At 38.8% G+C, this 26,850-nt stretch overlaps 1 protein-coding gene and 1 pseudogene across 3 annotated transcripts; both read left to right on the top strand.

Moving 5' to 3' along the window:
- Positions 1–2,879: 2,879 nt before the first annotated feature.
- LOC311626964 (nucleophosmin-like) lies at positions 2,880–4,167 on the top strand (annotated as a pseudogene). The gene has a single exon. The product of its transcript is annotated as a nucleophosmin-like (transcript).
- An 18,535-nt stretch (positions 4,168–22,702) lies between these two features.
- On the top strand, positions 22,703–26,399 carry CCL20 (C-C motif chemokine ligand 20). 2 transcript variants are annotated; one of them, XM_084892814.1, is made up of 4 exons: positions 22,703–22,853; positions 23,964–24,078; positions 24,911–24,988; positions 25,630–26,399. In XM_084892814.1, the coding sequence occupies exons 1-4, from the start codon at positions 22,775–22,777 to the stop codon at positions 25,649–25,651; spliced, it is 294 nt and encodes a 97-aa protein (XP_084748940.1). In that variant the 5' UTR covers positions 22,703–22,774; the 3' UTR covers positions 25,652–26,399. The 2 variants fall into 2 exon arrangements, with proteins under 2 accessions (XP_084748940.1, XP_084748941.1); XM_084892815.1 differs by having other exon boundaries at positions 23,967–24,078; positions 25,630–26,085.
- The last annotated feature ends 451 nt before the right edge of the window (positions 26,400–26,850 follow it).

Genomic DNA, 26,850 nt, shown 5'->3' with positions numbered 1-26,850 from the left:
GTGACTTAACCCAAAAAGGAGTGCCAATTCCTTCAAACCCCGAGCACATAGGAAGGAAAGAAAAGGTTCTCTTTGCTGGTGAGCCGGGCTTGTGGGAGGTTCCTGGTAAATATTACCCCCCTCCTCCCACCCCCACTTTATTAATATTTAAATCACATGCCATTCAACATGTACAATGTAATTTTTTGAATCTATTCACAGCATTGTACAATCATCATCACAATCTTATGTTAAACCTTTTCATCCCCCACAAGAGAAACGCCAATGCTTTGCTAGCCACTCCTCATTTCCCCCTCTCCCAGCCCTGGCCACCACTCGCCTGCCTCTCTCTCTCTCTCTCTCTCTCTCTCTCTCTCTCTCTCTCTCTCTCTCTCTCTCCCTCTGTTTCCCTTTTCTGGGCATTTTATACAAATGGAATCAGATACTGTGTAGTCTTTTGTGTTCCACTTCTTTCACATGGCATGAAGTTTCTGAGGTTCATCCATATTGTAGCATATGTAGTTCCTTTTCAAAACTTTTGCAGATGAATATTTCATTGTACGGACACACCACATTTTACTTTGAATGATTGACTTCATGGAAAAAGGAGGAGAAAGCTGGCAGGCCTGTCATGGAGACAATGGTGTGACCTGGGTGAAGTAGGAGGAAAAGGACAGCTGCTGCCTTGAAAGGAGTGGATGTCCATAAAGTGGAAAGTTCTTGAAAGCAGAAGTGGTAGTTTCTTATCCATCATGGGCCTCATGCTGTCTGCCCTGCCTGGTTCCCAGCCCCACAGCCTGCCCTGCACAGTGGGACACCTCAACCCCCACCTGCTGGTACAGCACGTTCCACTGTAGGGACCACTTCTCAATCAGGGGCATGAGGAATGGATTTACTGTTTCCCAAATAGTATTTTGATATTTCAGAAGGTAACAATGGATGATCTGTTAGAAAACAAAAGAAGGAATTCTGTGATCAAATACATCTGGGATGTGCCCATGTTCCCCTTCTGGAGATTTAAAATGATCCTGAACATATGGATGCCTCTGAAAACACATCAGTAAAGTATCGGTAGCTCAGGGCCACCTAAAATTACCCTCCAGCATCTCCAGGGACAATAGTGGTCCACAGAAAAGTGTGGAAGATGCTTCTTCAGAACAAGGCCCTGGCCACCGACCCAGCCTGACCACCTGCTGCTGCTGTGATCATGGGGCTTCTGTCCTGATTGCTGGGGCCAACACTGTGTCTCAGGTCACAGTCCTGGAGGCTGCCCTCTGTCTCAGTTGCTATAATATGTCATTGAGCTTTTATCAGTTCACCCCAGAGACCCAGCCCTGCCCTGAAGACTCATCCCTGGGCTGGGGCTCTGTTAGCTCTTGTTGGATTTCCCCATGGTTCCCTGCATCCTTACCTGCCTTATTGAGAAGGCCCCTTCACAGATTATTTGACATCTCTTGGGACACTCCGGTTTCTTTCATGCTTTGTATCCTGACAATACATTTTTCTGCCTGGGTGACCTACAACTTGCACAACTCCCAACTGCTGTAGTTTCCATCCACCCCACCCGAGGCTCTGGTTCCAGTCATCCTTGTCCCAGAATATTTCATTAATCCCAACGTGCCATGTTTGAAATATGGGCAGTGCCCTTCTGGAGTGTTTTGCATAAGGTAGATGCTCCAGATTTGTTGATGACATTGTAGCATCAATGTGCTCATCTGCCCTCAGGGCTTAATGTTGTGCTGTGTTGATGCTGAAAAACCATGTGCTACAGGGTCAAGCAGACTCAGGTTTTGATCTTGGTTATGGCACTTAATAACTATGTGACCTTGGACTAGACACAAATTTCTCTGAGTTTCACGCTTTTTCATCTGTAGAATGTGGTTTGATAAGCCTATCTCACATGGTTGTTAAAGGGATTGATTTAGAATTGAGTTAGACACCATCATGTTAACAAGGATCCCATGTTTTTGGTATGTGCCATTCTCAGATATTATTTTGAGAGACATGAAATAAATGATAGATATGAAATTCCCTAAGGAAGAAATTTCACATGTTTTGAGTTAATATTTTAAGACCACTTAGAATAAGCCTGGTACCTAATGTGTGCAAGAGCTACGTTTTTAAAAAGAGACACATTTCCTTATCTTCTTCCTTCTAGAAAGAAGGACCCATGGCCCACTGACTTAGAGAGGAAATTGGAAAATCACTTCTATGGGGCTGCTAGTCACTCCAGGACTTGGGGCTGATACCCTGTTGCGGACCGCAGAAGACAACCAGAACTCCAAACAGCATGGGAGGCCTGGGCACTAGGTTAGCTGAGAGGTGAAATTCATTGTACTTTTAAAGAGATCCTCTCACCCAAAGGAAAGAAAAACTAAGTAGATATCCAGCATGCTTCTGGTTCTCAAATTACATAGCAATCCCTATGCACCCACCCTCATCTCAAGTGCTGTTTTAAGACCCTTGCCCTTCTCACCAAGATATACGCTTTTTATACCATTTTTCTTCCTGCATCCACTCAGCTTTAATCCCAGGATCACAACCTTCCCCTCTTAACCTACCCCCTGTCCCCCAACCTGCTTCCTGCCCCCAATTTCTGTCCCCTAGATCCACATGACATCAGGAAAAGACAATCCCCAATACCTAAGGACAAATATGTTTTGACTATATCAATCAGTGTTTTCTTGAACATGGATCTCATGAGTCCTCTAAAGAGTCAGACAAGAATCTGGTCCGCAGTTTCTCCCTTTCCTCTCTTCTGGGGAAACTGCAGGTGGAGGCAAAGAGGTCTGGCTGAGTTGATAGAACTTTTTGGGATGGGTCATTTCCCAACATAAAGAAACTGAGCATCCCTGGTGCGATTCTGTTCCGCAGCACAGAAGCCATTTTTCTCTGCCCGTCTTCTCTCTCAACTAAGTGCGTGCTACCACCTCATGGAAGATTCTATGAACATGGACAGGAGCCCTCTGAGGCCCCAGAACTACCTTTTTGGTTGTGAACAAAAGGCCGACAAAGATTATCACTTTAAGGTGGATAATGATGAAAATGAGCACCAGTTATTTTTACGAACGGTCAGTCTCGGGGCTGGAGCAAAGGATGAGTTGCACATTGTCGAAGCAGAGGCAATGAATTAGGGAGGCAGTCCAATTAAAGCAACACTGGCGACTTTGAAAATGTCTGTACAGCCAATGGTTTCCCTTGGTGGCTTTGAAATAACACCACGTGTGGTCTTATGGTTGAAGTGTGGTTTGGGGCCTCACTTTATTAGTGGATAGCACTTAGTAGCTGTGGAGGAAGATGCAGAGTCAGAAGATGATGAGGAGGAGGATGTGAAACTCCTAAGTATGTCTGGAAAGCGGTCAGCCCCTGGAGGTGGTAGCAAGGTTCCGCCCCTGGAGGTGGTAGCAAGGTTCCGCAGAAAAAAGTAAAACTTGCTGATGAAGATGATGGGGATGCGGATGATGAGGAAGAAGATGATGATGATTTTGATGATGAGGAAGTAGAAGAGAAAGCTCCAGTAAAGAAATCCATAAGGGATACTGCAGCCAAAAATGCACAAAAATCAAATCAAAATGGAAAAGACTCAAAACCATCAACACCAAGATCAAAAGGTCAAGAATACTTCAAAAAACAGGAAAAACCTCCTAAAACACCGAAAGGACTTAGCTCTGTAGAAGACAATAAAGCAAAAATACAATCAAGTAGAGAAAAGGGCGGTTCTCTTCTCAAAGTGGAAGCCAAGTTCATTAATTACGTGAAGAATTGCTTCTGGATTACTGACTTGGAGGCTAGTCAAGATCTCTGGCAGTGGAGGAAGTCTCTTTAAGAAAATAGTTTAGACAGTTTGTTAAAATGTTCCGTCTTATTTTATTTCTGTAACAGTTGATATCTGGCTGTCCTTTTTATAATGCAGAGAACTTTCCCTACCGTGTCTGATAAATGTTGTCCAGGTTGCATTGTCAAGAATGTGTTGTCCAAAATGCCTGTTTAGTTTTTAAAGATGGAACTCCACCCTTTGCTTGGTTTTAAGTATGTATGGAATGTTATGGTAGAACATAGTAGTAGTAGTAGTCAGACAAATGGGAATGGTGGGGAGACAAAAATATACATGTGAAATAAAACTCAGTATTTTAATAAAGTAAAAAAAAAAAAAAAAAAAGAAAGAAAAAAGAAAAAGAAACAAAAAAACTGAGCATGTGAACTGCTAAACTAAGAACCTCTGCCCTGTCCGTGGGGGCTTGCTGGACAGCGTAGCCAGCCTTCTGCACCAGAGCTCTCTTTGCAGATGCAATATTTTAGCGATCCTGCAGCTGAGCCCAGAGAAGAGTCAGTTGCTAGATCTTGGACCATGAAGCCATTGGGCAGCTGTATATTGTTGTATTGTGTGTTCACCACTCCAAGTTAAATCTTCTTCCATCACCATTTATCCCCCCTTTACCGTCTTCTATCTCCCCCACCTTAATTTACCTTTTTTTCAGACTGGGTACTATGCAGTTTAAAATATATAATTATTATTATTGATTTTTTACAGAGAGGAAGGGAGAGGGATAGAGAGTTAGAAACATCAATGAGAGAGAAACATCGATCAGCTGCCTCCTGCACACCCACTACTGGGGATGTACCTGCAACCAAGGTACATGCTCTTGATTGGAATCAAACCTGGGACCCTTCAGTTCTGCAGGTTGACTCTCTATCCACTGAGTCAAACTGGTCAGGGCTATGCAGTTTTTATACCTAATTTGTATTATTCAACTTAGGCATCTAGTCACAAAAATTGGTCCCTTTAAATGTGTCCACAAGTTCCTGGTTTAATGATTAAGAAGCTTTGGTACATAGCATTAGAAAAATATTGATTTAAGTAAGAAAAGAACGTGTGTGAACTTGGAGTTGGTGGTGCAGGTGGTTTAGGAAACTATTATCTTGACTCTGCAATGAATTAGTTTTAAGACTTTGACAAAACTCTTCAGTGTATGGGTGACTCATTGGTTGAGTTGAGGGAGTGAATTCTTAAGTCACTCACAACACTGAAATTTTACTGTGGGTTTGAGCATTCAACCCTCTTTGCTCCAGACCCATTTTTCATTTTTAACTTGAAGCTCTAAACTGATAAAAAATAGATGACAGGAATAAAATGGGTCCACTTTCTTCCCATTTCTCAACAAGTCTGGGTTTTCCTTTTCGGGAACTAACAAAAACCAACATAATTGACTGGCACTGATCCCAGTACCAGGAAACTACCTGCTCAGCCTGGCAGAGTGAGAGTGGGGAAGGCCGGGGATAATGTGCCTGGGAACAGTATATTAGTTAGATTTTCTAAGAAGATGGAATTAAGTTACAGTCCAACAGCACAGCATGATTATTTGAATGAGGAAAGAAGAACAGTGCCAAGGCTGGGAAATTACCGTATCCAATAATAGGAATCCTGGGATTCTGCCCATAGGAAACAAGTGTAGGCAATTTGGAGCCCACTTTGTGTTATGAAAAAGACTGGATAGTTGAAAGTCCTTTTTGCATCATGGACTCAGGGACATGAACAGTAAGGACTTTTTTTTTTTTTCCAGAGTAAATCTATGCTCCAAGGCAGTTATAGAATCAATGAAGACTCTAATGGAAATTATGACCTGCCTTCTCAGAAAAATGACTGCAGCTACACACATAGCCCAATATATTTTTATGACTTTTTTTTTTTTTGTGCAGTTATGGGTTAACAGTCAAACTGAGAGAAAAATACACAGAGATTTCCCACTATCTGCCCCCGCCCCCAAGAGTCATTGCATGGCTTTCCCCACCATGAAAAACCTGCATCTGGGTGTTGCATTTCTTACAATCAAAGAACCCACATTGATACCCAAGACCCATAGTTTACATAAGAATTTACTCCTGGTGTTGTATATTCAATGGGCTTTGACAAATGTATAATGACATATACCTACCTTTGTATCATACAGAGGAGTTTCACCCCCTAAAGTCCTCTGTGTTCCACTTATTCATCCCTTCCATCATCCCCAACCCTGGAAACCACTTATCTTTTTACTGTGTCCATAGTTTTGCCTTTTCCAGTATGTCATGCAGTTGGACTCATATGGTATGTAAGGCTTTTCAGACTGGTTTCGTTCACTTAGTAATATGCACTTAAAGTTCCTCCATGTATTTTCATGACTTAATAACTCATTTATTTTTAGTGCTGAACAGTATTCCATCGTCTGGATGAACCACAGCTTATTTATCCATTCACCTACTGAAGGACATCTTGATTGCTTCCAAGTTTTGGAAATTAAGAATAAGTATGCTATAAACATCTATGTGTGGATATAAGTTTTCAACTCATTTGAATAGATATTGAGGAGTATGATTTCTGATCTTATGATAAAATTATGTCTAGTTTTATAAGAAACTGTCAAACTTTCATTTTGCACTCCCACCAGCAGTGAGTAAGGGTTTCTGGTATTTTACATTATCTCTAGCATTACAATAAAAAATGTCTACTGTGCTAAAAAAAAATATGAAGAGAATGAGAAAATAAGTCATAGACTGGGAGAAAATATTCGCAGAAGAAACAAATGATAAATAACTGTTATCCAAAATATTAAAGGAACTCTTAACATTCAACAATAAGAAAAAAAAAACTTTAAAAATTGGCCAAAGTTCTTAACAGACACCTCACTAGAAAAGATATACAGATAGCAAATTAGCATATGGGAAAATGCTCCACATCATATGTCATCAGGGAAATCCCAAATATTTCACAGAGTGAAGTTTTAATTTCAATGAAATCTAATTTATCAATTATTTCTTTCATGGATTTTGCCTTTGGAGTTTTATCTAAATGTCATTACTGTAACCAAGTTCATTTAAAATTTCTTCTATTTTATCTTCTAAGAGTTTTATAGATGTAAAAGCATTTTATACTTAAGTCTATAACCCATTTTGAATTAATTTTCATGAAGGTTAGAGGTCTCTGTCTAGTTTTTAAAAAAATATATCAATGTCCAAGTTTTTCAGCATTGTTTATTGAAAAGAGTATCTTTGCTCCACTGTTACCTCAGCTTCTTTGTCAAAGATCAATGGACTATACACATGTGGGCCTACTTCTAGTCTCTCTATTCTTTTCTATTGGTTTACTTGTCTATTCTTTCACCAACACTGCACTGTCTGGATTACTGTAGCTTTATAGTAAGCCTTGAAGTTGGGTAGTACCAATTCACTGACTTTGTTCTTCAAAATTGTGTTGGCTAGACCTAATACAGATGTACAATTACTGGGTTTTTATAAATATCTTAAAATCCATCGATGGGTCTTAGGTATTCATAAAATTGAGGTAAATAATCCTGCAGTTTAGAAGTATTATAATAAATTTCACTAAGTGATAACTAATTATAAAGTGAGAATAATAATAATAATAATAATAAAAAGCTTTGTGGAAGACAGGGTTACTTATAGCAATCCCGTGGAAGTTTGGGAAAGGGCATAGGGAACAGAGAAAAGCAAGGTTGCTAAATCAAAGCAGAATAGTTGAAGAACCTTAGATTTTTATAATAAGGTAGATCAGGGTTGAAATTCTAATTCTATTGTAGTCTAGCTATGTTAACTTGGGTGGCTTAGCATGATGCTCGACAGTAATGTGTGCAGTGATAACCCCTATCTTACTCCTTCTGTGGCCAATATGGAAAAGACAACTATTGGAGAAGCAGCATGGACTGTGGGTCTGGACTGATCAGAGTTCAAAACCATGCTCTGATATTATGAGTTGGGTGACATTGGATTAGGTACTAAGTTTTCCAAAGATCTCTCTAAGGGAGGTATAGAAAGATGTACCTAAAGAATAATGACTATACAATATAAGTACAATGTTACATAGAGAATACTCAATAATTAGTAGCCATTGTTACAACAAAGGAAGCCAACTTTATTACAATGGAAAGTATATATTGAGAGAACATGGTAGCTCTATGAGGGACCTAATGCCAAATTTTAAATATTGGAGAACTATTAATTTCCATTTCTTCCTTTCTTTAAAATTTCAAACTCATGGTTGCTGCCATAACAACAACATAAAACCCCCAAAACTCTTTACATCACTCCCTTCCATATAACCTCTCCATCATAATTTTTCTTTCCCTTTTATTCCTTCTTTTAAGGTCAAGCTGCTATAGAATGATCTTCCCTGATTTTTTCCCTCCAAAACAACCCCAGGGGAAGGTGAACTAATTCTCCATCCTTATTTTCTATCCTTGGGAACCAGCCAACTGGAACAATAGAGAACAAATTTCTCCATGTCATTATCATAATATTTTTACCATGATACTATAAAAAATATTTATTGATTTTTTAAAGAGATTTATTGTTCCACTTATTTATACATTCATTGGTTGCTTATTGCATCGCCCTGGCCAGAGATTGAACCCACAACCTTGAGATATATACTAACAGCATTCTAACCAACTGAGCTACCCAGCCAGGATGATGATAATAGTCTTCAATGCTGACATGGGTGAGAAAGTTGTTTCAGATAAGTACCATATTAATGCAGACACAGAGCTCTGAGACCCAAGACCAGGGTAGCTGTGGTGGGAGAGAGGGAAATGAGTTGGAAACCAAGTGTGAAATATGTAAAATAATCTGTGACTGATAGATATGGGAAATAAGGGGTGTGAGTTATAGAAGATCACTTCAGTTGGTTTGTTCATCTGGTACACATCTTGAACCTCTACCCTCTGAGGTGCCGTACAGATAAAGACAGGATAATGCAGGTGCTTATGGTAGATAAAAAGCAAAGTCCCACAGAAATTCAGTTAAAAACTGTTTCATCCAAATATGGAAATTGTCCTGAGAAAGTAGCCTTTGAATTAGGTTTTGAATGATCAATAGGACATGAACATCTAACAACAGTGATGGGCCACGTGGGGGTGAGGCAATAGGAGGAGATACTCAGGAATGAGGGAAGATAGATGGGGAAAAGACCCTTAAATCAATATGTCCATATTTCTGGATGAGAGGCAAGACTAGAAGGATTCTTAGATTTATTAATATTTCTTTTAAGAAATTGGTGAATTTAATAAAATTATGTAGGTTTTAGGTATATAATTCAATTATACATCACTTGTATATTCTATTGTGTGTTCACTCAAATCAAGTCTCCTTCCATCACTATTTACCCTCTTTCACTCTCTTTTACTTCCCCTCACCCACTTCCCTCTGTTAATCACTATATTGTTGTCTGTGTCTATGAGTTTTTTCCTTTGTTTAATCCCTTCATCTCTTTCACCCAGGACCACAACTTCCCTCCTCTCTGACAGCTGTCAGTCTGTTCTCTGTATATACGAGTCTGTATCTATTTTTGTTTGTTAGTTTATTTTGTTCATTAGATTCCACATAAAAGTGAGGCCATATGGTACTTGTCTTTCTTTGACTGGCTTATTTCACTTAGCATTATACTCTCCAGGTCCATCCATGCTGTTGCAATAGGTAAGATTTTCTTCCTTTTACAGCTGAGTAACAGTTCATTGTGTAAATGTACCACGGCTTTTTAAGCATTCATCTATTGATGGGCACTTGGGCTGCTTCCAAATCTTGGCTATTGTAAACAAATGCTTCAATAGACACAGAGGTGAATTAGTGTTTCGAGTTTCTTTGGATATACTCCCAGACGTGGCACTGCTGGGTTTAAGGCAGTTCCATTTTTTAAATTTTTTTGAGGTTACTTACACTGCTTTCCACAGTGGCTGCACCAGTCCGCATTCCCACCAACAGTGGAGGAGGGTTCGCTTTTCTCCACATCCTCCCCAACACTTGTTTGTTTATTTAGTGATGATAGCCATTCTGACAGGTGTCAGGTGATATCTCATTGTGGTTTTAATTTGCATGTCTCAGATGCTTAGTGTCATCAAGCATCTTTTCACATGTCTATTGGCCATCTGTATGTCCTGTTTGATGACATGTTTATTCAGGTCCTTTGTCCACTTTTAAATTGGAGTGTGTGTGTGTGTGTGTGTGTGTGTGTGTGTGTGTTGGGTGTGTGTTTGTGTGTGTCAGGTCCTTTGCCCACTTTTTAATTGGATGTGTGTGTGTGTTGAGTTTTGCCAGTTTCCTGATACTTCCTGGGGTGATAGCATTGCACATCAAAGGGTGTGGGCAGAGCTTCAGCAAGTGAGGGAACTCCCACATTCCAAGGGTCTCCTCCAACCTGTAGTAGACCTGTGTGGTCAATCATATCCACTCTAGTTGCGGACATATTCAGAGTGGGGAGTGGAGATGGGGAGGCTGAATACTTGGCTCCAAGAAGGGTGGGCAATCCTCAGACATAGAAGCACAGCCCCTTCCCCTTCCATGCTGTCTCTCTCTCATGTCTGCAGCTAACACGTATTTGGCATTCATTTGTCTCCATTTCCTCCTCATCTCCAAATCCTCATTTGAATCACACTGATTTTTATCTCTTTTATGCTGATCACGGCCAGGGGTTGGTTCTGAGAAGCTCATCTGGAATAGCTGTTTGAGTCTGGGAACCTCTTTCCCCCAGCCTGAGGGAGAGAAAGGGGTTGGATGCTACCAGGGGGATCCTGCTCAGCTGCTTTTAGTCACTCCTGCAGCCTGATTCAGTTCAAGTGCTAAAGTACTGGCAGTGACTGGAGGCTGACAGGTACTTTCTACTCCATAAATCAAGTCTCTTCCTGGACTACAGGAAATGCTAAATAGGTCACAAGAAAGGCAAGACCAAAAAGATCAGCCGTCTCGAAACTGCAGGGGGAGCCAAGGAGGAAGCTAGCGGAGGAGTCCTTGCCAGCCCTCCTGGCGGAATGGCACACGTGCTGGGGAAAATTCTGTCAGAGGGTGTCATGCACACTGTGGGTGGATTGCACACCCTACTTCAATTACAGGATAGGAGTGGGGTGAGGCTTGCTTTTTTTTTTTTTTTTAGTTTTATTTTACACAAGAAATTTTTACAGGTGCCAGAAGGTGGTTTTCCACATAGGGGAACTTCTGAAGTCTTTTGTACCAACATTGAGAGTGTTTTATTTATTTTTAGCCCTTTCCCCTATTCTGAGTATATATTTTCTCTCTTAGTCAAGGAAACACTAACTCCTGTTAATGCCTCAGCCAAAATTTTGAAATACTAGTGAGAGAAAAAGTGAACAATGTCACTTCTCCTTCTGTGAAAAGTGTCACACATTAGATTTCCACATCCTGCCATCTTATTTTTAATGATTTCATGTATCACTAAATTCTTGACAAGAGATTAGTTCTTAAATATCTTTGTTTCCCCGAGAGTGCTCATCAGAGTGGGCTTCTGATAGGCTGTTGGTTTCCTAAATAATAAGTCTCCTTTAATAACATAAAATCCGAAACACATTTAGAACCTTGTTTTCTTCTCTCTTTTCCCTTTTCTTTTTCTCTTCCCTTTTCCTGCTCTTCCTACCCTCCTACCCCTCGTGTTTTGCCCTCTCCTGCTGGGGTCAAATCTCACTTCTGTCACTTACCACCTGTGACTCTAGGCCAAGTTCCTTCCTATTTCTCTGTTGCAGATTCCTCACTTGTTAAATATAAATAATACTAGCACATTATATGGCACCAATCTTATAATGTTATTGTAATGATTAACTAAATTAATGTATATGAAGTACTTATAAAAGTGCCTCAATAAGTTGCTACATAAGTGCTTGCTGTTCATACTTTTTCATTGATTTATGTTTTATCTTTCTAACTAAATTATGAGCTCAGTCACCAAGACCATCTTTTCCCTTGACCCCTTTACTTAGTGTGGTGGAAACAATCCTAATATATAAAGAGCCAGGGCCCATCATGACCTAAATGTCCGGATGGACGGCTGAACACCAGGACCAAACTCTAGCCCATGCTGGGTGTCAGTCCTGGGTCCCAGAGGCCTACGGTGGCCTGCAGCATGTGGTAGGAGAGAGCAGTAGGAACGAATCCATGGTGCGATCAGACTGGCCTCTTGGTTTCTCCCCCTCCCCCACCCCCATCTTCTGGCTCGCAGGTCCGGGGAACCAGAGCCATGCTGCAATGGGACTGGACCCTACCTGACAGGTTCTAGATTGTGAGAATATACAGGCTGGGCTAAGAGACCCCCTCTCCCTTGAGAGCATGAATTTTCATGCACTGGGCCTCTAGTATCAATAATAATAGCTTGTGTTTGATTCACTCTTTATGTGGAACAAAGCACTTTCACTTCAATTGCCTTAGCAGACCTGGCAGTGATACATGGATGTGTGTTTTATTTGCACTTTAGATGCAGAACTGGAGTGGCTTGGCCAGGACCACATGGCTTATGTGTGACACAGGTGACACTAGAACTCAGTCCTCTGCCATCTGGTCCAGTGCTGTTTCCCCCAGCCGACCTGAATACATGGCAGACGTCTAGGGAATGCTCATGTGTGTTCATATGCATCTCTAAAAGGCTTCTTCTTTGCCTTGCTACAGAGTAATGTGGCCATTTTTACCAGTGTTAATTATTTATTAATATATGTTGGCATGATTGAAATTCCTAAAAGATGAGTTTTTTCAATCTTTCCAATGAATTTAATTGCTAAAAATTATAGGAAGAATATTCAGATTTCTCCCCTCCAGCTTCTCCTCTAATGAAAGCTCTCATTTGCTTTAGCTTTTAAGGTATTCAAAATCATTCTCTACATTCTCTGACTTATTGTGACATTCAACAAGGGTCTAATGTCCTTGGAGTTGAAAGAATAAAGAAAATCATGCCTCAGTTACTTTCTTAGTTGTCTTCACATTATTTTTTATTTATTTTTATATTTTTAAATCCTCATTTGAGGATTTTCTCTCTTTTTAAAAATTGATGAGAGAGAGAAAGTGAGAAAGAGAGAGAGAGAGTCAGAGAGAGAGAGAAAACATGGACATGAGAGAGAAACATTGATTGGTTGCTTCTCATAAGGGCCCTGACTGGGAATCGAACCTGTAACTTTCTGGTGTATGGGATGACACTCCAACCAACTGAGCCACCCAGCCAGGGAAGTTGCCTTCACTTTAAAATAAAAGCTTTCTTATTTGTAATGGCTAAAATTATGTGTCCATCCTACCAACTTTTTCCAAACTTCCAAAAGTCTGTGAAAGAATAAGCTATTATGTCTTCTATTAGGTCAGAGGTGGAAAGTAAATGGTTACATTTGTATCAAATAGTAAAAGGGCCAATATATTTTCTAAAGTTGTGTAAGTAAATTCTACTCTTGATAGCATTATTTGGTACAGACAGTAAAGAAAGTAAACAGAGAAGCCGAAAGTGAGGAAAAAATACATTGGGATGGTGAGAAAGGAAGAAAAGGAGAGAAGGAAGAAGAAGAGAAAAGGAGAGACAAAATAACCTTAAATCCCCAAAGAAAGCCGACACATTATTAAAATAAGACAAATTGAGAGAAAGAGAAATGAAAGAGACTCAAATGAAAGTGTTCCATTTGCTACCAAGGGAATATGGTGTTTTGAGCTACTTATTCTTCTTATGATGATCATCATTCTAGAAGTAATTAGGAATATTTATTAATTAGTAACAAATAGTTTTAGGTGGAGAAATCTCCAGTGACTTTCATGGTGAGATAGACAACTTCTTAAAATTATATTCTAGCTTTTCTTAACTTTTTATTTCTCTAATGGTCCTACCTTTAGCTTGGGCAAAAATCATTCACTTCCTTTGACTAACTTCCGGGAGAAAAATTTCTAGAAAACAGTTTACATGACAGAGAAGTTTGCAAATATGAGAGTTTTCACTTTTCATTCTCCACTGAGAGAATACAGCAGTCCTCAGAGAGTGGAGGTACTTTGGAAAGAAGATGCTTAAGCTCAATTGTCATGGCGGGTGTATCCTTTGAGTTGAGCTTTATAAACATTTTTTGGTTTGTTCTGGAGAAGCTGTACTTATTGTTAATCCAGTACAGACCACACCCCATCTGCCATCACTCACCCAAGACCCTTACATATGAAGGGCTTGGATTAAGGTCAGCAAATCAATGAATTCACTCGTAATGAGTCCAAAGCTACCATATCACTCCTCCTAGCTGTAGTAGCAACCTAAACATCTTTTGAATGGAACCAATGACTTATTTAACTTTCCTGAACTGATAAATACACCAAGCAGATGGATAGCTCTTGGCTTGAGCTTGAGGGCATGGAGGAGCATTCAGTTGCTTATCTGGTTCTACCTTTGGGTTTGCTCCCACTGGGCACCTGGGAGCTCTGAAGAGATATGCCATAATGGTAATGTACATAGCTATAAGTGTCCAGGTACCTTGCCCAAGTTTTTCCATGATAGGAAAAATGATTAGTATGGCGTGTTGTAACACAGGAAAAACAACTAGATACAAAATGGATGCTTGCTTAGGGTCAGGCCATGGTGAAATAAGAGGAAGTTTTACGAGCCTACTGGTTAAACAGGATTATTCTGAACTGGTTAAAAATCATAAGGCTATATTGAACTGGCAGAAACAGAGAGTAGAATGGTAGTTACCAGACACTGGGAGATAGGGAACTCGGGGAGATGTAGGTCAAAGGGTACAGACTTGTAGTTAGAAGGTCAATATGTTCTAGAGCTCTAATGCGCAGTACTGTGAGAATAGTCAGTGTCGAAGTTGATAAAAGACTAAATTTGTAAATGTTCTTACCACAAAATATTCATAAAACTATATATTGTATTAATATAATATTATATAAGAGTTAATAGCAATTTCTTATTTTTGATAGACATGAAACTGCTAATTAATAAGATCTATTAACAAGTTCTTTATATCACTAAATAGTATATTGCTTCTGAAAGGGAAATGAGAGAGCAGGTAGGTATTTGCACATTGCTCATTTTCTCACGGAGATGTTGAGACTCAGAGAAATCAATGGCTTGACACATCATACAGCAAGTTATTGGTGTGGCTAATTAGTCATGCTTTAGTTCTCATTATCAAAGTAACCTGTTTTCTAAAACTATTTCATGAACATATTTTCCTAACCTAATAAAGTAACTTCACTATTAGGATTTGAAAAAGCTACTAGCCTATTAAGCCATTTTCAGTTAGTGTTTACCTATTTTATCCTGCAAATTTGAACACAAAATATAATATATTATTGATGTTCTCATGCAATATTTATGTCTCTTCTGGGGCTATCAATAAATTTAGGAGGACCATGAAAAATTTTCAAGGCTTACTGTAATCTTTTCATGAAAACCTGGTATGAGGTATTCCAAGAAACAAGATTATTCTTTTTCCTGCAGTGGCAGTTTTTTTACTAGAAAATATTAAAACTATCAATAAAAGTCCCTCTTTAAAGTCATATTTTTAAGTTCATTACTGCGTATACTAGGAAATGTGGCTCTTTTTAACATGTAGTCTTGAAAATAGGCTATTCTTTTCTAATTTTAATAGCAAAATGTGTTTGTTGTAAAAAAAAAAAAAATGATAAACGTAAAACAATATGAAAAGGAGAAAGAAACTCTAACTACTGGAGATCATTTCTTTCTCTACTCTGGTGAATTTCCTTAAGGTCTTAGTGTTGTTTTTGTCATGTGTGACTATAAACACACAGAATTTTCCATAATGGATTAGCATGTTATTTACAATTTTGCATCCTATTGCTCTCACTATCATTATGTCACTAGTATTTTTCCCTTTGCCTAAAATGCTTCAAAATTATTTAAATGGCAACATATTATTCAATCCTATGTCCCATAATTATTTTTTTTCATGATTAAAGCATCCCATAATTATTTTAATCACAAACTATTATTAAGCATTTGGGTATTATCATTTTATTTTCTATTCCACATAGTGCTGCAAAGAAGTTTTGTGTGTAATTTTTGCAAACATTTCTGATTACATTCTCAGTAGATCTGATTGCCTTAAATACGTGACCAATCAGTCTTAGTGTTTCCTCGAGTAAGCCTAGAAACGTACAACCACCGGACAGCTGGCTCTTTCTCTACAGAAGCATAATGAGCTTACATAACATTGACGTATTTAAACACCGCATATTAGAACTTGGAACACAGCCATTGAACTGATGCCCTTCGTAAGGACCTCATGGAAACTGCCAGCTCTGAGGCAAAGCCAAGAGCTCTGGAGGAACACGTGGCCTGGGTCCCTGACGGAGCAGCATTCCTTTGCAAGTGTTTTCTGCCTCGTCAGGTTATTACAGATGGCTTCTGTGTGTCAGCTTTGAGAAAGCACGCAGGGGAATTTTCACATTTACAATAGGGAGCTACCCAGATTTCATCACCAGAGCACTAACTCAGTTACATATTTAAAACCTTTTATCTATTAAATAAATACACTCAGAACCCAGAGGCTCCTTGGAAAGTACGGGAGTGATAGGGGCTGCCCTCTACCTTCCCATTGGTTCAATTCTTCCTGTTCTTCGATTTCCCTGGCCAAACATGTGCTTTATGAGTTCAGGGTGTAGCATATGCATGTCATAGACAATGTTCTGTTTGTGCCAGGAAAAAATATAATAAAAAGTTCCCAGCAGCCAATGAGGTAGAGGTTAGCACATATCACAGTAGCTGATAACATTCAGGCATTTGCCACATTTTACACTCATATTTAATAAAGAATAAGATGTAGTTGCTTTCACAAAACCCTAGTGCATCTATTTCTGGATGTTGTGAAATGTACAGGGAATTGGGTCTACCCAATGGTAGAGTTCTGGTAGATAAATTTGCAGCCTCAAAAATGATTGAGTATGTACCCATTTTTTACCCTAAAATTCCATTTCTTGGGCTTACGCATGTATTTGTGTGTGTGTACATTGTGTGTATGCATGAATACATGTGTATGTTTTATAACCCAAGACTAAGCAGAGATGGTTCTCCACAGCAGGAAAGAAGTAATCCTAGCAACTTTATAAATCAGAATCCCACTGAGAATTCTATCGGAAAGATTCATTTCACCCTGTGGCAGCACAGTGGAGAAAAAGTGTTTTCTAGATGTCTGCAAAGAATGCTTTTGTTTTTCCAATGTCAAAAATAAACACCAAAGTTTCATCTGATGGGCCCTCCGGAGACTGTGCAATGTGGTCTATTTGACCTGTGTTAAGTTTTCATAATATTTGCTGTCAAGTGGAGGGAAAGAGTGACATCCTAGGTGGTCAGAACTGTTGAGAAGGAGATTTTGAAGGATGTTAGTGAGATAGTGAAACCTGCTATCAATCCTATCTTAAGACAAATCCTCATTCTTAGATATCCTGGCTGCATAGGAGGACCCTGTGGTCTCTCTGGAATTATTCTGCTGAATGGAACCCCTCAACCTACCATTTTCAAATATGTAGTCCAAGATGGTAATGTAATGGGTACTTAGATGGAAAGAGAACACAGAGTTTTTAGCAGCCCTTTGGCCGATATGAAGAGCCAGGCAAGGAATGAACACATTAATAAAATCATTGAAGACTGAACATGAGCAAAGTGCTGAACCAGCTCATTTGGGGTGTGTCTAGAGGAGTAAGAAAGAAGACCCCATGGCAATGAAGGTGTTACAGACAAATCCAAACGTGTGCATCTGAATGAGCCCACCACTGGGTAAATGCTGGCACATTAAAGGCAGTTCTGCTCTTTAGAGCAGACATGATGGCAGGGAAGGACCACTGTCTTGTCTTCTTCGTTCATCAGCCTTGTTGCACTATCTTCTCACCTGATGGCTTTGGGGAAGATGATGTGTTATGGCCATGCACTGGGAACTTTGTCATTGTTTGCATCAGCTTGTTACTGGTGTGACTTGGTGAATTTCTCCTGCATGTCATGAACGGAGATTCCCTTTCTGAGACTCCAGGAAAAAGAGAAGGTGGGAAACTGGAGGCAACTGAAAAGCCCCCAGGTCAGGATAAACAATGCAGGGAGGAGTTAGGAGAATTTTATATCAATTCCTCTTTCTATGGAGAAATGAAATCTGAACTGGATGGTCGCTCACAGAGTCAAAAAATGATCACGTGGTTCTCACATATAGAGCATACACCACTTTTTGGGTCATTAGTTCAGGTGTCTGCAAAGAATGCTCACTCAAAAATTGACTTGGCAACTCTCAAGGCTCTATTCCTGAGATAATAACACTTGCTGTCAGTCAGTGGACTGGTGATCGGGGTCTTTGACTATGGTTTCAACAACAACCCTGTAGAAATGTAAAATGGAGCTGGCTTCTGGTTTTACTTGACTGGCAACGATTGCTTTAACAGTTTCTCAGAGGCATCTCTTTGATTCTTGAAAAAGAGCAAGTTATGCATGAGTCTGTCAGTGGCTTATAGGGAAGCATCCTATTTTTTGGAAAACTGATATCTTTAAGAAGTTTTGGAATTATCATATACTGACAAATAGGTTTTTGGAGTTTAATGTTGGGCCTGAAGCTGCAGGTGGAAACATCTTTGTCACGGTGTTTTTCCTTCATGAAGCTTCACTGAGTCCCAGTATCTTGGCTCTGGCTGTCACCGCACCCTGGAGTGACATTCTTTGGCCACTCCTCTCTTGAATGTCTCTTGGGTAGCAATGATGATTTTTTCAGGCCTCTTTGAGAACCTCAGGACGATTAGGCCTTACTTTTCCTGTATCTGATACATAAGTATTTCTCAGTATGACTACACAGCCTTGCAACGTAATGAATTTTTGGGCCAGAGCTCTTTGTCTAGGGATAAACGGGACACGCGGCTTGTGGCTATGCAGTATATTCTGGAGACACTGAATGCCAAACCAAGCTGTCCTCTGGGGTCTGAGGGAATCATCTGGCCTTAGCAGACACAACGGTTATTTTCTTCACAATTGGCTACCTAAACATCGATGTTTCTAAAAGAGCTTTTTAAAGCCTCCCCTCCCCAGCCCAGTCCACCTCTGATTTCAGCCCTAGCTCTAGTGTCATGAGTTTAGACCACATCACACTGACAACAACTCACCTTGAGCATGCTGTGCTTGTCTTTCTGCCCTAAGACCTTCTCAGAGGGAGAAGGCTGAAACCAATCTCCCCCCCTCAAGCACAGCTTCAAACCCTGGGCTGGGGGTGGGAGGTGGGGTGGTGATGGGGGTGGTGGTGGTGGTGGTGGATTAATGCTTCTGGTGAAAATCCCCAAATAATGAGGGATGTGAACCAGTTAAAAAATACTTCACCCACTATTGTTCAGGAAACTAATTCTGGAAGGCAGCAGTTTGTTTCTCAGGAGGTACTAGTCGAATAAGTTCCCCAGTGCCCACAGAATGACCTTGAAGGCTTGTCCCCTCTTCACCTCCCTGCCTCTCTCTCGGTTCCTGAGATTATATCACAGATAAATTACTGGCTCCTCAAGTTCTGCTTTCAGCGGACCCAAACTAGGATGCCAAGGAACAAGATGCTTGATTTGTTTTAATCAGTTATTGTGGGAACGTGTATTGTTCCATTGAAGTTGTGGTTGGTTATTTTTATTTTTAATAATCTCAGTATTTGGTGTATATGAGTAAGCCCACATGGAAAGTATAATTTATATTATCACCTGAAAGAAATGGAAGTGTTGGCTAATGTTTTACAGTAACATCCACGTGATAATCAGGAAGTAAACCCTGGAGGAGGAAATGAGGAAGAATCCACTGACTTAGGGAAGAGAACCCGATTTCTAGATTCATCTCCGGTCCTTGTGGTTTGACACTGACAAAAGCAAGCATCTTTCTTGCTTTAGTGTCCTCACCTTTATAAAGTATTGAGCTTGATGGTCTCCATGCTTCTCTAGCTTAGACATTCTATAAGTTAGTAGGTATTAAAAAACCGTTCTAAGGACCATATTTGTCCCTGAAACTCAGCTGAGGTCAGGACCTACTGGTAAGGAAGCCACAAAGCTCAGGGCTCTCTGGTCCTTTGCCTCTATCTTCCCTGTAGAACTCAAATATCAGGCCTCCTTGCTTTCCTAGCACGTTTCTTCTAAAATATCTGTCACCTAGTCGGTGCTCAACAAATGCTGGAACTCCTACCATTTTTCAAAGCTTTTAATGGGACCCCTATCAGAAAGAATAGAAAGATGGAACTCGATTAGCCAGACATAGCTTATGTTCATCTGTCATAGATATAAAAGGAGAGTTAAGTAACTTTCAAATGATCACATTTTGTGAACAATTTCTCTGAAAACATTTTATATAATATGAATATGTCACCCCATAGTGCCTTGTTTTTTAGTTACTTGTGTGTGTTTTAACTCTTTTATTAAATGTCTTCTTGAATTCGTCACCATGTTCTATCCATTGGTATATACTACTGAGTACCTTTCACTTAAGAATAATTGTGGAAAAAAAATTAAGAAACAGAGACTCTACTGCGGTAGGAATTAGGACTCAGGGACTAAGATTTGAAAAGAATGGCTAGAAAATAAAGTCTGTGTGCTAAATAGCCTTCTAATAAATTGGGTTTAAAATAATGTTCTATGTTAACCTTCTCATTAGTATGTACATTGACCCCAAAAATCAATTAAAGAGCCACATTTTAAAAAATTTTAAGTTACAACTTTAAGATGACACAACTATCAAACTAAGCATTGGGAAATACAATTGCAATTAATATTAAAAAATGTAAGTTCTCTTTTACAGTTGTTAAAGAGAGGGGAAGAGAGAAATGTGATTAAAAGATGAGAGAGAGGGAGGATAAGAGGAGCGACAACAGGAATGGAGGAACAAGAAACCAAGAGTAGTCGTGAAAGAAGAAAGAGGGTCCGTGGGCTGAAGTGAGAGGTAGATGTAGGTAGGTGTAGGAGATTTTTTTCTATTGTTATGACCTTTATTGAGTTATAACTCATATTCCATGAAATTCACCCTTTTAAAGTGCACAACTCAATGTGTTTTAGAATATTCATAGGTTATGCAAACACCATCACTATTTATTTTTAGAAAAAATAAATAAAATAGAAACCACATAGCCATCAGCTGTCACTTTCCATACCCCTCCCTTTACTCTGACACCTCAATAGTCCTAGATAATCACTATTCTACTTCCTGTCTCTATAGGGTTGTCAATTTTGAACATTTTTATAAATGAAATCATATAGCATGTGGCCTTTTGGGCTTGTTCTTTCTGCTTAATATAATGTTTTCAAGGTTCATTCTTATTGTAGTATCCATTAAAACTTCATGGTTATTGCCAAATATGATTTCATTGTATGAATATACCACATTTTATTTATCTACTAGAGGCCTGATACACAAAATTCATGTCTTCCTTCCCCTAGATGCTGGCACTGGTTTCCCTCCAGCACCTGGGACCTGGGCTTCTCTCACAGCCCCGGCTTCATCCAGAAGTTCATCCAGAAGGATGTCCAGTCTAATATTATGCTTTTATTATTATAGATTCATTAGTTTATGATACATGGATTATTTCTACTTTTTGGCTATTATGAATAATTTTGCCACAGACATTCATATACAAGTTTTTTTTGTGGACATACATTATCATTTCTTTTGGCTGTAGATTTAGGAGTGGAATTGCTCAGCCGTGTGGCAGTTCTATGATTAACCATTTGAGAAACTGTCAAACTGTTTTTCAAAGTGACTTCATCATATTTCATCATCAACAGTGTATGAGGGTTCAGTTTCTCCACATCATTGCCAACATTTATTATCTGTCTTTTTTATTATGGCCATTCTTGTGGGTGTGAAGTGATATCTCATTGTGTGTATTTTTTTAATTGTGTTTTTCATTGTATCCCTTTTTCATTTCCCAAGTTCAGCAATTTGTCTTTTCTCCATTCTTCTGTCCCTCCCCCTTTAGTTTATGCTTCTTAATTTTGTTGATCTTTCCAAAGAACCAAAGTTTCCACTGATTTCCTCTATTACTTTGCTATTCCCTATTTCCTTTATCCCAGCTATAAGTGTCCCTCTGAGCAGTGATTTTGTCGAATTATATACGTTTTGAGTATTTTGCATTTTTTATTTTCATTCCTCTCAAGGTATTTTCTCCTTTCTTTCTTTCTTCTTTGACACATTTTTTATTACACCATCATAGGTTAGGCATGCATGTTACCATTGTTATCATTGTCACTACTATTTGACATTTCTTTTGTTGATTAACCATTGCTGATAGTCTTTCTTCTTCTTTTCCAATCTTTCTGGATTTTGGATTAAATTATGTAACTACGTTAGCATGAAGAGTTTAGGGTTGGTGGGAATTACTTTCTGGGCTGAAATATTGATTAGAGTTATGTAAATGTAGTAGATTCTTAGAAGAGTTGTCACAAAATCAAGTTGAGTCTTAATTAAGGGTTAGTATTTCCCACAAAAATTGGGGAACTACTACAGCATTGTTATATTACCTGCTCTGAAAGGTAGCCTAGAAATTCAAGGTTTTTGGTGACAGCTGAGTTCCAGCTTTGCAATTGTGAATGGTTTCTGAGTATGCCTGGAATCCTACCCCATCCTCCCCCTCTCTGATTGGCTTTGAAAAGCAAATAGAGTATAACAATAGGAGTTCTGGAATGTTCCTGTATTTGTTTTATTGTTAACTCTTATCCTCTCTTCTCAGAGACAAGAGATTAAGTTAAAACTAGATGGGAATCTTCAAAGGATATAACAGGATTTTCCCTTTCCCCCCCACTCCCCCCCTCCACCCAAACACTGACCTTCATACCTTCCCAGGCAGGAAGTTTTTCCGTGTGTGTGTGTGTGTGTGTGTGTGTGTGTGTGACAACATGATGGGGCAGGTCCATCAATGGGGAAAACCCCATGGGAGAACACGCCTTTTGTGTACATTCCCAATATTTGCTATAAGTAGTGCCATCTGAGTCCCAGGCTGCTATCAGAGCACCACAACACCCGAGGGAACCGGGTACCCAGCACTGAGCACTTCTATTCTTTGAACTGAAAATGACGGGCTCTAGGAAGAATTTGCTCCTGGCTGCTTTCATGTCAGTGCTGCTGTTCCACGTCTGCAGCAAGACAGAAGGTAGGTGTCACTCTTTCTGCTCGCAGGGCAGGAAGATCTAGTATTTCCATTTTCCTCTAAGCCTTGAACTCATCTGGGGGGCCGGGGGTCCTCAGAGGATAGAAGCCTGTTAGAAAGTTTTCAAAAGGGAGTCATGGGAGTTGTCAGCTCATTGGTGAATGAAGGAGGGAGAGGTTCCTGCTGCTGACCAGGCTTTCTTCTCTGCTGTCAATCACAGCAGATTGGGGTGGGGGTGGGGGGGCTCACAGAGATCCCTAAGCTCTGGAATACTGCCAAACTGCTATTTCTGAGATGATGTAAATTGAGTAGCATTACCAGTGAACGGGGTCATTCTGAAATGTAAGGAACGCTCCCACTCCCCCAACTTTCTCATCTCCCAACTAAATAGTTTCAGCAAAGCTCAAAACTCATTATTTAGGGGTGATTATGGCACCTGAGTTCTTCATGCTTGCAAGGCCTCAGGGACATTACTTACCAACTTTGTGATAACATTTATCCCCTGTCTTACAACAGGTTATAATTCAACTGGAGGAGTGCCCAAGTATTGCTTTATTGTTGTAAGAGAGCATCACTTTTTAGCAATAGGTGCATTCCTAAAAATGAACAAAATGAAAAATTTATATGAACTCTTATAATTTCAAAAATGCTTTATTTATAGCTCATATAAAAGCAGCTTTTATGAATCGCATTTTCATTTGTAAAGTCTTTTCATTCCTCTCAGTACTCAGCAGCCAGATGATAGATGGAAATCTGCCAATTTAAAAGATTACTATCTATGAATTTCTTCATGTAAGAGTTACTCATATTCTTGAGTAATTATAGTGGATTGAAATAAGAGAGCCAGTTTGTGTTTCTTATTAAAGATTGTCCCTTTATGAGAAGTCATGTGCTTCTAAACTATATTATTGAACCAAAATTTCCCAGCACACAAACTATGTTTTTTTGAGAACTGAAAACTATGCTAAAATCAGACTCAAAGACACTGAAACTCTTCCTTTAAATATTTTACCACATAGTTCAGATTCTAGGCTTTCCCACAACTACAAGTAATTCCATAATATCACAGAATAGTTTATTCATGTGGACTCAATAGCGTTCATTTCTTTTTAGCAGCAAGCGCCTTCGATTGCTGCCTTCAATATACAGAACAAGTCATTCATAGCAGATTTATCAAGGGCTTCGAACAGCAGCTGGCCAACGATGCTTGTGACATCAATGCAGTCATGTAAGTTATTAACTGCTTTTAACTCAATTGTGTCAGAATACATGAAAATTTCAGGCATAAAAGTTTTTGCCTTTTTTTGAGTTTCATTTAGAAATATAAGATGTAGCAAAGGTATGTGTTAGTAGTGCATGTCTATTTCAAAGCTCACTTTTTATAGATATTTAATTTTATTAAATTTATTGGGTTGCCATTGGTTAAAAAAATTATATAAGCTTCATGTGTACAATTCTACAGTATATCATCTGTATAGTGCATTGTGTGTTTACCACCCCGAGTCAAGTCTTCTTCCATGGTGACGAAAGGAGACTTGACTCTAAGTTCACTTTAAATAAGACTGGACTAAGGCAAAGATTTTCCTTTAAAAAAAGAAGCATTTTCTAGATAAAATAATGGGCTACTAATGTGATCATTCCAGAAAATATGGAAAACATAGACTAGACTTTAAAATGATAATCTTCTACCAGAAAATGATTGAGGCTATAATTAAAAACTCAGAGTAATTATACTGTCACATATAATAGTCTTGATTTAGATCAGATATTATACTTTGTTATTGATTATATATATTCTGGGACTTTATTTTCTGCCATTGAGCAGCCATTTGTTAAATTGCAGAGAAAGTCAGGAAGCATCCCTTTTATTTCTTGCATCAAGCTTTATTGAGATAATATAATTCTTCTTTTTGTTTTTTGCATTTTTTTTTCACCTGTGATATAAATGAAATGCTTAGTGCATAGAACTATCAATTGGGATATGAAATTTCCATTGCATGTTTGATGAAAAAGCCATTTGAAAGCTCTTTAAACACAAACCTAATTTTCTGATTTTTCAGCCTTTACACAAAGAGAGGGTTGGCTGTGTGTGCAGATCCAAAGAAGAAATGGGTGAAACATGTTGTGTACGTCCTCAGGTATGAAACACAATCTAGTATCCTCTCTCCAAACATCTGGGGCAAGAGCAGTGTGCAGAGTGATGGAGCCTAGGCTTGCTGGCATTTTCCAGCCTAAGCACTGTGGAGTTTTTAAAAGGGAAATTTGAAGTGGACCATCAAAACAAAAATTCACTTTTTCCCACTTAGAAATAATTTTTTTTTAAACTTAGTGATTTTTTCACATGACATATTAAATTGCTCTATGCATTTAATAGTCACAAGCTATTTGATTCTTGTTGCAAAAATGTCTCCTATTAATATAATTTGCATTTGTTTGTTAAAAACTGAAATATAAGCAATGAGAAAGAGGACAATGGTTTTGATTTACATTGATGATAATAAAGCCACATTTTATCAATGGACAGAAGTCACCTAACATCACAGTGCCATAGACATGGAATTTGAAGACATGCTATAAGTGTTCACATCTTGTTTCTGTCAACACTAACTGAGCTATGATGGTCCAGGCCCTTCCTCTCTGAACCTTGATGTACTCACCTGGACTCAGAGCATCCTGACATGAGATTAGGGAAAGAGAGGCAACTGCTAGGCACCAAAGCCTTTCCCGCCAGCCAGTCACCCAGTTTTTGCTTATTTGTTTCTTCTCTTTCTCTTTACAGCCAAAAAGTCAGGAAGATGTAAAAACAGATGCTCTTTGGAATGAAATTGGATACAGCCCAGAAACAAAAAGAACCTCGCTGGAGTTGGTGGTTTCACTTGCACATCGTTGAGTGTTTAGCAGTTATCTGATTTGTGTCATTGGATTTATCCAGTTAATGAAGTTGATACATATTGCATCATTCTTTTTACTTTGTTAAACATTGCATTACTATTTCATGTTAAGTTATTTATATATGTGGGCCTTTTGTCTGTATGTTTTATTATTTAATAATAATTTCTTATAAACTACTTAGTTTAGTACGAGGTATAAAATTATACTGGAGGAATAATACTATATAAACTTCCTTTGCAAGCAGCAACCCTTTGAAAAGCTATTTAACATTCTTCTGTTTGTAGTTTTGTTTCCTAAATTGTTGTAATTACCTGTAAAAGAGAAAAATGATGAAAATAAATACAAAAACTAAAAGAAATAACCAAAAATTGTTTTTTTTATTGAGTTATATGGTATTTAAGATATGTAAAAAAATTGAAGATCTAGTAGGAAATATAAACATATTCTGAAAATTTGTATTTTCTATTTACTTCTGCCTACTTATTACTTTTATCTCCATCCCTCATGGTCTAGGACTTCATTCTCTATGAATTCTAATGGAAAGTGGGCTTTTTGACTCAAAGTCATCCAAACCAGAAATTGGAAAGATCCTATAGCTGAGATTCATAGTTCAGTGTTTTCTGATATAAAACTTTTAAAATAAAAAAATGTATCCATATATCTGCATGATCAAAGTCTATTGATGTAAAAGTCTTGGGAATATGTGGATATTTTAGAAGGTTTTAAGAATGTTGTTTGCCCCTTCCTACATTTAGACCATTAAAAAACACAGCATTCTGAAAAATAGAAAAAAATATATAAGTGTACCCATATACTTTGTGACTACAGAGACAGAACAACCATTTTGAAATTGCCTTGAGATATTTCTTAGTCCATCATTTTGTCATCAGCCCGGTTTCTAGAAATGGGCATTTGAGCACAGAAATATTCTCTACTTCAAAAGTTCTACTGAGGCATCTTTCAGTTGTTTCCAAAAAGAACATGGCTGTGCAAAATGAACCAGATAGAGCCTCACTAACCAAAGGACAGACTTCAGATGTGTGAAAGCTATCGAGAACCCAGAACAAGACAAAAAGACCCTGAACTAGTGTAGTTATCAAAGTTTATG

The sequence above is a fragment of the Pipistrellus hanaki genome (genome assembly GCF_964339955.1).
Source record: "Pipistrellus hanaki genome assembly, chromosome: 8".
NCBI lineage: Eukaryota > Metazoa > Chordata > Mammalia > Chiroptera > Vespertilionidae > Pipistrellus > Pipistrellus hanaki.
Note: the sequence above shows the minus strand (reverse complement) of the source record. Positions and strands in the feature narration are given on the sequence as shown.

Excerpts from the sequence above, each read along its gene's own strand:
- CCL20 (XM_084892814.1), top strand. The coding sequence starts at position 22,775 with ATGACGGGCTCTAGGAAGAATTTGCTCCTGGCTGCTTTCATGTCAGTG. Across the intron at positions 22,854-23,963 it reads CGTCTGCAGCAAGACAGAAG|CAGCAAGCGCCTTCGATTGC; the intron begins GTAGGTGTCACT and ends ATTTCTTTTTAG. Across the intron at positions 24,079-24,910 it reads TGTGACATCAATGCAGTCAT|CCTTTACACAAAGAGAGGGT; the intron begins GTAAGTTATTAA and ends CTGATTTTTCAG.